At 37.0% G+C, this 11483-nt stretch overlaps 2 protein-coding genes across 3 annotated transcripts; both read right to left on the bottom strand.

Moving 5' to 3' along the window:
- Nucleotides 1-705: 705 nt before the first annotated feature.
- Nucleotides 706-4770, bottom strand: LOC121957895 (zinc finger protein 568-like). 2 transcript variants are annotated; one of them, XM_042506692.1, is made up of 7 exons: nt 4447-4770; nt 3901-4011; nt 3151-3303; nt 2874-2999; nt 2648-2680; nt 1676-1831; nt 706-1581 (listed from the first exon to the last, which is right to left on the bottom strand). In XM_042506692.1, the coding sequence occupies exons 1-7, from the start codon at nt 4634-4636 to the stop codon at nt 920-922; spliced, it is 1431 nt and encodes a 476-aa protein (XP_042362626.1). In that variant the 5' UTR covers nt 4637-4770; the 3' UTR covers nt 706-919. The 2 variants fall into 2 exon arrangements, with proteins under 2 accessions (XP_042362626.1, XP_042362625.1); XM_042506691.1 differs by having other exon boundaries at nt 3901-4014; nt 4447-4769.
- A 248-nt stretch (nt 4771-5018) lies between these two features.
- LOC121957841 (progranulin-like) lies at nt 5019-8436 on the bottom strand. Its single transcript, XM_042506629.1, has 6 exons — nt 8346-8436; nt 7898-8047; nt 7489-7779; nt 6986-7159; nt 5752-5895; nt 5019-5449 (listed from the first exon to the last, which is right to left on the bottom strand). Exons 2-6 carry the CDS (start codon nt 8045-8047, stop codon nt 5321-5323), a joined length of 888 nt encoding a protein of 295 aa, XP_042362563.1. The 5' UTR covers nt 8346-8436; the 3' UTR covers nt 5019-5320.
- Nucleotides 8437-11483: the final 3047 nt, after the last annotated feature.

Genomic DNA, 11483 nt, shown 5'->3' with positions numbered 1-11483 from the left:
TTTAAAAAATAATTAAATTCATCAATGAATTATTTAGTCTAAAATGTTAATATTTTGGGTAAAATTTAATAAATGACAAATGCATGTTATCACAAGTTACCAGAGCCCAAAGTAGCTTTAAAATTCAAGTTTGTCCAACTAATAGTCATAAAACAATTGCACTTAATTTACAGTGACATAAAAAGGGCAGCAGGAAGCAAAATGCCATGTTTAAACAGCTGAATAACAAAATTGTATTTTTAATTGATCATGTCAATAATTTAATGACAATTCAAATTTTCTATTGATTGATACATTGCATACCTAAATTGTGCTTCTTTTAAATTACTCCCATCTACCTATCAAGCACTTACACACTAACTTGTTCACTATTACAAAAACTTGACTAAAATGCACTGGTGTAAAGAAACCAAGCGATAACCCTTGCTACAATACTCAAGTATTTTTTGGGAGTATCTGTGCTTTACTTGAGTTTTAGATCTGTCGACTTTTACTTTTACTTAACTGAATTTTAATTCAGGGACAGTCCATTCAACAGCAATAATAGCAACCCTGCATTTTGTAATAAAAAGATCAATCATTCCCTAAACTTGAATTTAGACCAGGTTTTTAGAAATTTAATCTATTTCGTGTTGTTGTGATTGTATCCACTTAAAAGCTTCTCGCTGCCAAACTGATGATTTATTAAAAAATATATACAGGGAAGAAAGTTCAAAGTTTATTGATTCAAGTCTACAAAACTGCATATGAATATAATGATATACAATAAACATCAACATACTGTCGACCCACTAGGGCTGAGTTATTCCTCCTTGCCGAAGCACACAACTGGATTGGTATCTCCCATTTAGTAGATCAGACAACAATTATCACAGTACTTTTTGGAAGGACGTGTAGGATTTCGCTTACCTGTGGGTTTTCAAGTTGATAACATGACATTTAATCCCTTCGGTCTATGAAATCTCTTATGTTGTTTCAGACGGGCACTGTTAGAAAATTGTTTGCCACATATAACACATTTGTTAGTCTTTGTGTGGCTCTGAAGGTGCTGGATTAAACTCTCTGCTGGCTTCAAATGTTTTCCACAGATTCCACAAATACGGATTTTATCCACTGCATGCGTTTGCACGTGTGTCCTCAGTGTATACATGTAATGGAAAGTCTTTCCACATGCTTTACAACGATGAGAACCTGTGGGACTCTGACTGACAAATGGTTGTGATGATTTCTTACTCAAGGCGGATGAAGACTTTTTCACACCTTTATTTGTCTTTATATTGCATGCCTTTGAACTAGAGTGAGTTGTGCTGTGCTGAGATTCCCCTGCTGTCTGCTGTATTCCATCAACCCCACTATCAGACTGCTTTTCCAGAGGCTGATTTAAACAATGAGGAAGTGGATGTCCTTCACCGCTTTGCAAACTGATTTCACTGGGATCTTGAACAAGACCGTCCATGCAGACAGCGGTGAATGCAGATCCTTGGGCGTGATCCACCTTAAGAATTATTTCACTGTTACCTTGTTGTATTTGCTCGCCTTTGACCTCCACTTGCACTGAGTTCTGCCACTCAGCATGACTCACTGCAGATAAAAGAAAAAACATTCAGATGTTTGTCTCACAAGTTTGTACATGTAGTGAAAGCGAAGTTATGCATGCCAGGCTCTTCCAACAGACCTTGTCTTATTCCCTGCTCTTCTTCTTGTTTAACTTGAAGCAGCAGTGAGGCCTGGTGGTCCTCCTGGTGCACATTGCTGAACTTCTGTGGACACCAGGTTTCAGGACTCAGGGGAGCCCCCTCCTCAAAGGCAGAGACAGAGGACTGATCAGTCTCTAAGGGAAAGGACAGAGTAATGTATTTTATTATATTGATAGACTACCAAATATGTGTTTCATTTTGCAGTCAATATCCAGTTAAACTGTTTAAAATAAGCACTTTTCACCTCAGTTTAAAGAAAACTGAGCATCCCTGCAGCAAGGACAACCTTGCTTGCAGTAAACAAGTAGAGATAAAAAAGGCAAGAAACTTTTACTATGATATGTGATTATCTTATGTCCCAGAGTTTCTCAGAGTATGTATCTATTTTTTGTATAACAGGCACGTGTTTATATCAGGTCTAAACAGGGTGTGTGAATCAGATCCACTCCTTGCTCCTCCACAGCTCCAGCCTTTTGTTAAAATTTGGTCACTTCTGGCTCCAAAAAACAAAACGGCAACGGCAAAAATGCAGGGAACGAGGCTTTAAAAAGGCAGCCCACAAACCAAAAGGTGACGTCACAATAGCTACGTCCACTATTTCATACAGTCTATGGTCCAGATGCTTTCCACATTGTTTTTACATTCATATAGCTCAATCAAATATTGTCTAAATTTATTTTTAAAAAAGTGCTATATTTTGTAGCCACAAGGTTTGCATTATTCTGATACTAAAATGACACTGAATGCATCGTCATCAATGTAAGGCCACATAATACTGCTGCAATATTGTGTAGAATATGAATGTATAGCTCTGGAGGTGCTGTTTTTTTTACTTCTGTAAGGGATATTAGCATTGTGTAACATTGTTCACAGCATCATTCTGAAATCAAAAGGGTTAATAATTATTCATTTACAAACAACTGAGGAGTATAAGAAATATTTAAACCAACCTGTGCCTTGGTTTTGCTGCAGTATCGTGAAGCCTGTGAAGTAAAAGGACACCATAGTCAAAAACTACTTTTAGTCAGTGAAACTGGAAGTATTACCAGTATTACTGGTGGTGACACTGTTACACAGCAGTTATCTAGTGCAGAACCAATAACAAGCTTTTGCAGCAAAACAAAGGAATGCTAAAATAATACCAAAGACACGAGACTTTGAAGAAACTGTGCATACCATGTTGTTTAGATATGTGCATCTCAAAGTTACATTTCCGATTAAGGATCTTTGTGCAATATGGGCAGTGCCAGTGACTTCTGCCCTGGATCAAGTCTGTGCATGTGCATGGTACGACAAATTTTTCTGCAAAGAGAAAAAAATAGCAATTTACTGAAGGCAAAGCACCTTAAATGACTGGGTGCTTAAAAGAACATTGTTTTAGCAGCTTTTCATCAGCTGGCATATAATGAAACAAGTATCAACATATTTAGCTTTCCACGTTAATAAAACTTACCAGTGCCTTTCTCATTAAAATAGACAGCAGGCAAACAATGTTTTCTTATTAGATGTGTCTCAGTGGCTTGAATTTTCTTCAGGCAGTAGGGACAGTCGCCACCAGCTGCAAACTTAACAAAGTCTGTGCGTGAGGTGAAGGCCCACTGCCAGTCTGGAAAATAAATGAAATCCAATTAAGTTGCTTTACAGAAGAGTGCCTTAGTTAATAGAATTACTATTTATGAAACAAAATGCAAAATGCAAAATGACTGAAATGTCTATCTCACTAAAATAATTAACAATAGTATGAGCAAATAATCAGTGTCTTGTTATTAACTGAAGAGCAACGTCTACTTTAATGTTATAGCATGTTGTTACAATGTAGTGACTGAAGTAGTGCATCACACTGGGGTGACTAATGGTGGTTACTGGTGTCCGTGTTGGAGAAACTGTTGATCCTGGCATTTTTTGTTTTACCTTACCAATTAATAACATGTTGAGTATCACAGAGGAAGTTAACATTTTACGGAAGAGGAGAATTTATTGTAAAAGTCAGAAAAACAGAGTCCGTATACTATTCAATGCTCTCATGAACATATATTTTAATTATCACCAAGGTGATGTTTCAAAATGTAACCTTGGTGGAAATCAGTGTGCAGACTGTGTTCCATCTTTTGCATGACCTCTTGCAGTGCCTAGTGTTCATCATTTGTAGAAGTGTGCTTTTGTATTCCTTTTTATGAGAATTCATTGTTAGAACAAATCCTACCCCTGGAGTGGTAGTGAGTTTCTCTGGCCCTGGACTTGGCTTTCTCTGACCTTGGACTTAAATCTGAAGCACCTGAGCCGGCGGCAAAAGGGTAACTTTTGGTGGCATGACCTGCTGTAGAGGGACAATAATAGTAACAATAACATAACATATAACTATAGTAAAAGACGTAAAAAAATGAATACATGTAAAATATAATAGCATATACTAGTACATGGAAATATTGTAGTTTAGGTTTGTGGCAATAACAGTCATGTGTATATTAATAGTGGAAACATGAATAATAATAATGAAAATACATGTACAAACGTTCAACGTAGTGATTTTACACAACGATCTCTACTCATGACACAATATGCTAGCTAGCTACACATAGCTATCGTTATAGCTAGCTTAGCTGTTTCTTTGTTTGTATGAACGCTAACAGAGAGATGAGTTTTAGCTTTGCTTGTTATAGCTAGAAGAATGAAAGAGGGTGACAACAACCACCTAGAGAAGGATCTATGATTAAAAACTACACTTTCTTTCCCTTTCGGATGGACCAACCTTGTATCTGTGGTGACTTAGCTTGGAGGATGATGTCCAACAGAGATCGGTGGCGGTCGTTTTCTTCCTTCAACCGGGAAGCCCGCTCCTCGTAATCCGTGAATGATTTTTCAATAGCACCTAATATTTCAGAAGCAGCAGCGTGTAGCCGCTCGGAGACAAACAGTTTTAGTTCCTCGATTTGACCCATCTTTCATCCACCTCACGCTCCACCTCCACCCACAAACAATCACACATGGGGACCTAGCAACAGAGGAAGTTAGCCGGTCGCACATTTCCGTTCATTACTTTCAAAGTAAAAGTTGATGACGCCACAGTTGACAGTTCAATATTATCAATAGTAATGATAACAACAAAAATTACTACTACTGCTATAACTACTACTACTACTACTACTACTACTACTACTACTACTTGTTGCTATTATTATTATTATGTAAATAATTATGTAAATTGTTATTATTATTACTTTATTATTGTTATTGTTATTGTTATTGTTATTGTTATTGTTATTGTTATTGTTATTGTTGGTCAGTCACACATTAAGTTCAGGCAGCACAAGCAAAAATTAAAAAAAACGTTTTTTTATTTTTTTAAAAAAGTGTTCAATTTTCTGTTTCAGACATACGTTGTCTTTCTTGATACAAGCTTTTGCATGAAACCTTGCTAAGCTGGTAACTGAAAAGTAATATGAAAGTCAATACAGCATACAGTGCCATTTATATAAAATGGAATTAAAGTAGTAAGCATATTATCCCCTTATGCAACATGGTGATATCTGATGATGATGCATTGTTAAGATTCAATCTGAAATGTGTATCAAAAAAAAAAGACAAAGCTGGCACAGTGTTAAAACTTTAACAGCATGACCTCCTCAGTCTGTTTTGGCGCGTTCTTGATCTCCTGATGGTATCTGAGAGTACCTTCCTGTGCATGACAGGGAGGTAGGATCGCAGTTATATCCATACTTACAGCAGTGCTGACCATCAGCACAACACTGGCCCTGAATCAGAATAAGTCTCAATGTTAGAAACAGTACAGTATTTACTAGTAAATTAACTGCAGTAAAGGTAGTACGCAAGTGAATTTCTAGGTTTACGATCAGAGCAAAGACATTCAAACTTATGTCAGTTGCTTCAGTTCTTAAAGCTTCTAAGGTAGTCAGGCACATTTTCTAATTATGCTAATAATTTAATGTGTCTGTATATTAAGCCCTTATGTCTAAGCACTTTTACCAAATTGTTTGCTCCAGATTGCTGCACCATAACTTCATGGTGGCTTTGATATTTAATGCAAAATCCATACCAGTGCATAGGGACAGCAGCTCCACTGTCCTGTCGGTCCTTTGCAGCAAGATTTCCCCACTGAGCAGAAGAATGTGGAATCACAGCGGATGACTCCAGCATCAGTGATGCCGTCAGTGGCTTCTGACAAAGCTGTCATTGGTGTCTGCAAAAGCCCAACGCACACTGAACATTATACCCTGGACAAAACCTGAATAATTAATCAATAATTCATATCATATGACAAACTAAGCATCACTCATAGCAAAACCTCCAACAACAGTGGAAGCAGGAGTTGCAGGAAGTAAACCAAAACAATGATTTAAAAGATGCTAAAGCACTTTGTAAAGTGAAAAAAAAAAAGCAAAAAACAAAACAAACAAAAAAAAAAAACAGAGCAAGTAACACACAGTACTCTTTAGGTCTGTAATTACAAGGAAAGCTTTTCACATACATATAGTTATTCTGATCTATTGTTAAAAAAACAACTTTAAATTAGGGGGAAAAACACCTATAAGGTTGTTATTTATCAAAAGTAAAGCACTCAGGAATTTGTTGGTGTGGCTTGATCAGATTTGATTAACAGTAACCTGCACAGGCAAACATAAGCAAACAAACCAACAACTGTCACATTTTTTTAAAGATATATGTTTGGACTTTTTCAATACCTTTATTTGATAGGACAGACATGGTGTGAAAGAGGGTAAACAGAGAGAAGGGATGACATGCAGCAAAGGGCCAAACCTGGACTTGATCCCACGGCCGCTGCAGCCAGGACACTCTCTGAACATGGGGCACCTGCTCTACCAACTGAGCCACCATGTGCCCCAACTGTCACATTTTGATGATGCTTGATCCTGATTGGTGCACAGATGAGCCACCTTTTCTCCAACAGTTTTCCTTAAAATAATCGCCTGTCTGTGCTGCTTCATTGTTGCATTGGCTTCAATACTACTATCTGCATTTGGTGTCAATATATATATATATATATATATATATATAGCAACAATAGGAGAGTCAAGATAAAAATAAAAAACATGGAAAACAAAGAACATCACACGACAGCAACCCCGTTCCTCTGATACACAACAAACTCTCCCCAAAGTCCCAAAGCAAGTACCGCAACTGAAACACAAAAAAAATTTAAACTAACCTTTTTCTTCCTTTATAAGAAAATTGTGTATTCATGCAGGTCACTCAGATAACTGATGTATACACCACATACAGAGAGTCACATTTACTTTGATGTGTCCTACCTCTTGCAAGGTGCTTTTGTCCTCTGAAGTTGAAATGCGAGAGGCAGGAACTGGAGCAGCACTGTGTTTGGGGGTGAATGGATATATCAGGCCTTGCCTCACACAGTGTGTGAAAGTGTAGTCACAGTCATAGCCATATTGACAGCAGTGGAAGCCATCCCGACAACACCTGCCCTAAAGGTTACAAGTTAGACTATGTTATTGTTATGCACACAGCAATTACACTCTAAAACATGAATAATAGGCTTTGATTTGCCAAATATCAATAGTAGACAAAATAATTTCATTACAGTCATGTGTCTTATTGCACATGAACAGTGGTGGAATTCAACTAAGTACATTTGTTCAAACACTGTACTTAAGAAGAAATTTGAGGTACCTGTAATGTACTTAAGTATTTAGTTTTCATTTCACTTTATTTACTATACAGAGTATACTTTTACTTAAGTAAAGGATCTGTATACTTCTGCCACCATTGCACATGAGTATCAAGGTCAACTCACAATATTAAATGGGCAACACCACCAGGCACCTGTTGGGTATCTGCAGCAGGTCTGACCGTCAAGGCAATAGTAATAGTTGTCACAATGGACAACTGAGCTCTTCTTTTGGTCTGGCACAAGGTTGCTTTTGGGCTCCTGAGGCGGGGTTTCAACAGGAGTGCTTGGTTCCTTTGCAGCCTCCTTCTTCACCATGGGTATGCTCATCCACGGCTCTCTCTCGCACATCTGGGTAACCTCATTACAACGATACCTTTGAGGGCAGCAGTGGGCCAAGTCAGAGCAACACACAGCCTACAGACACATGAATTCAGACACACAGAGATTGAAGGATGAATATTTACATCAGTTTTCACAAAGCAAAACATTAGTCTGACAGGTGAAGTTACTTTATGATCGACAAGTGACTTACATTTGGATATGGACAGCAGCTATATCCATGCTTAGTCATACAGCAGGTGGAGAAATCTGAACAGATGTTCCCGTCAGGACACGTTATGGAGCAGGACGCAAACTCCCACACTAACACTCCCACTAACAGCCATAGAGGAAGCCTCAACATCTGCAGGAAAGAGCATTAACATGACATTCATTCAAATCTGTTTAATATTAAACATTATGTCAGCTTTGAGGGAAAAATGGTTTGAAAACTGCAGATTATTGTCAGTTCTTCAGTCAAATTTTGTCTTAATTCTTCTATTTCTTGCTTTAACTTTCACTTTCATTTTCCTTTCTTTAAAAACAGCCACACTCCGTTAAACTATGAATAAACAGTTAACTGACAAAAGTACAAAAGTTTCAAAAGTACCACACTGACAGTTAACAATCTGATACACAATATCTAGATTTTTCTGAATTACCTTCTTTAAGTTATTCAGTAGCTTCCTGTCGTACGCCTCACACTTGCCCTAAAGTGAACCATAGAGACACCGCTCTTTATATGGCAGGATGGATCCTCCCACTGACCAAAATCTGAGAGCCAAACTTTATATCACACCCCCTCTGTCCTGTGACCTGCTCGGATTTTTAAGAGGAAGGTTTGAGTAATTATTGCAAAAGTACACGAACCTCAGTGATAAAACAGGGAAGACTTTACATGCTGACAATAACCTTTGACCAAAACACTGTTTCAGTCACAAGACCTGCCTGTGGAGCCTCATTAAAAAGTATTTCTATACAAGGAGTGTTTCCTTTCCTTTTGAGTGAGTTGAATCAAATATTCAAACGTGTAACTAAATAAATGTAATCAACTACTTACTAAACTTTAATTAAGAGGTTTATGTACTTCCCTTAAGTATTTCCATTTTTTGCTACTTTTACACAAACACATACCGTACTTTTTACTGCTCTACATTTGTGGTTACTTTACTGATAAAGATTTGGCTACAAAACACAAGCTGTTTATGAGATAGGATAGAGTGTTGTACATGGGCCTAACCAACACTCTTTTGGCTCCACTTCAAACAGCTACTTCATACATCAGAAATAATAATCTAACAATACATAACCAACTGGGGCCATTCTTCCTCTAGGGTGTTTTTACACTGTGATACTTTTAATAACATTTTTAGAATGACACTTTAGTACTTTTAGTACGAGGGGTTGTCAGATGATTCATTTTTTTATTATAATCAGTCACATTTTTTAATCGTTTTCAATTCCATTATGTTGCATTTCAAAACCATCTTGTAGGTAAAGCAATTCTTACCAGATTTTGTTGATGAGGAAGCAAATGACAACAAAAAACTATGACAGCTTTTCCTTTAAATATTTATTGTCATTGGTAGTTCCTTCTGAAGACAAAAATGCTTGAGCCGTAGCAGTTAAGAGGGACCACTGCAGATGAGCATACTTTTTTCAACTAAGGGACTGTTTGTTATTTATGCAATGTTGTTATGGTGCAAAACATGGGAGGCCTGTCAAAAACTTTCTCAAACACTTGGGGGTTGTTTTTTTTTTTTTTTTTGACTTAGGTGAGGGATATACAACTTAAAATGGTTGTATTTGTATTTAATTTATGTTGCATATGCATGTTGCATGCAATGCATGTACCGAAACTGAAACATTTTTTTCCTTTGTCAGAAAATTGTGTATTCATGCATAATATAGAATATCTACTTTAACTCACTTTTATTGCCTTCTGCTATAACTGTTTTACAGAAGGCTATAAAGTTGTGTGGAAATGATCACGTTGTCTGTATGGACCTTGCTATGACTCAATTTAATGAAAAAAAAAAAGAGGTTAACTGTGGGACAATTAGTATCACATATCATACACTGTGTCAAATGTAAATAAAAACAGAATCTAATGACTTGTGAATCCTTTTTGACCTATATTTGACTGAACACAGTACAAGATAAGTAATGTTCAGATTAATGAACATCATTGTTTTTTTTGTTTACATATGAACTCATTCTGAATTTGACGCTTTGCAACATGTTCCACAACAGTTGGGACAGGGTCATGCTCACCACTGTGTGACATCACCTTTCCTTTTAACAACACTCAGTGTTTGGGAACAAAGGACACTAATTGTTGAAGTTTACTCATTCTTGCTTGATATACAACTTAAGCTGCTCAACAGTCCAGGGTCTCCATTGTTGTATTTTGTGCTTCATAGTGCACCGCACATTTTCAGTGGGAGACAGGTCCAACCAGCAGACAGGCCAGTCAAGTACCAGCACGCTTTTATTATGTGCTGAATGTGGTGTTTATTCCATTGTCTCGCTAGAATAAACACAGATGTCCCTGAACAAGATTTAATCTGGATGCCGGAACACGTTGCTCTTAAACCTGAATGTCTCTTTTAGCATTCATAGTGCCTTCACAGATGTGAATGTTACCCATGATGCCATAGGCACTAACTTACTTCCGCATACCATCACAGATGCTGGCTTTTGAACTTTGAGCTGCTAACAATCTGGATGGTTCTTTACCTCTTTAGCCCAGAGGACACAACATCCATGATTTGAAATGTGGACTCGTTAGACCACAGTGCACTTGTCCACTTTGTGTCAGTCCATCTCAGGTGACATCGGGCCCAGACGAGTTGGCGGTGTGTCTGGATGTTATCAATTTGTGGCTTTTACTTTGCATGGTAGAGTTATAACTTTCATTTATAGATGCAGTGATGAACTGAGTTTAATGAAAATGGTTTTCCAAAGTGTTCCCAAGCTCATGATGTAATAGTTTTATACAGTCATGACAGTTTTAAATGCAGTACTGCCTGAGGGGTCAAAGGTCAAAGGCATTCAATATTTGTTTTCAGTCTTGCCCTTTATTTGCAAAGTTTTCTCTGGATTCTCAGAATCTCTTGATGATATTCTGGATTGTAAAGGGTGAAATCCCTAAATTACTTGCAATTGTGCATTGAGAAATGTTCTTAAACACTTTTGGACTATTTGCCCAAGCAGTTTTAATAGCCATTAAACAAGGCAACTAGGTCTGCAACCGACAACTCACAACCAATTACACTGTAAAAAACTCTTACACATTTTTTATTTTTACTCATTTTTATAAAATTACTTGAGCTTTTTGTGTTAGGCTTTATTTTAAATTATGATTTTTTTATTTAAAGTCTTTTTGTTTCCATTTATTAGCTGCATTGAACACATTTATTATTGCACTGTTTATTTCCTTAAAAAAAAAACTCTTTTATGCAAAGTGCTATATAAATAAAGTTTCTTATTACTATTTTATTGTTTGATACTGTAATGATATATTGTACGAAGAGAATCTGTGACAACTAAATGCAATAGCTTGAGTACTGAGGGTACTGAGGTTTTCATTTCCATACTGTTACAGTACTGCAGACCACAGTTTAGGTTTTCAAGAAATTACAAAATGCAGGAACAGACGTGACAGTTTGTAATAAAATCACAAAAGCGGATCCAGTGGGTCATGGCTAATGGACCATACAAATTTATGACTTGTATGCACACAAATATCCAGAAATAAAACAGCCTCACAAATGAAGTGTGTAACTAAGTAAGAGCAA

Source organism: Plectropomus leopardus, chromosome 18 (genome assembly GCF_008729295.1).
Source record: "Plectropomus leopardus isolate mb chromosome 18, YSFRI_Pleo_2.0, whole genome shotgun sequence".
Classification (NCBI taxonomy): domain Eukaryota; kingdom Metazoa; phylum Chordata; class Actinopteri; order Perciformes; family Serranidae; genus Plectropomus; species Plectropomus leopardus.
This window is presented reverse-complemented; position numbering and strand designations above follow the sequence as displayed.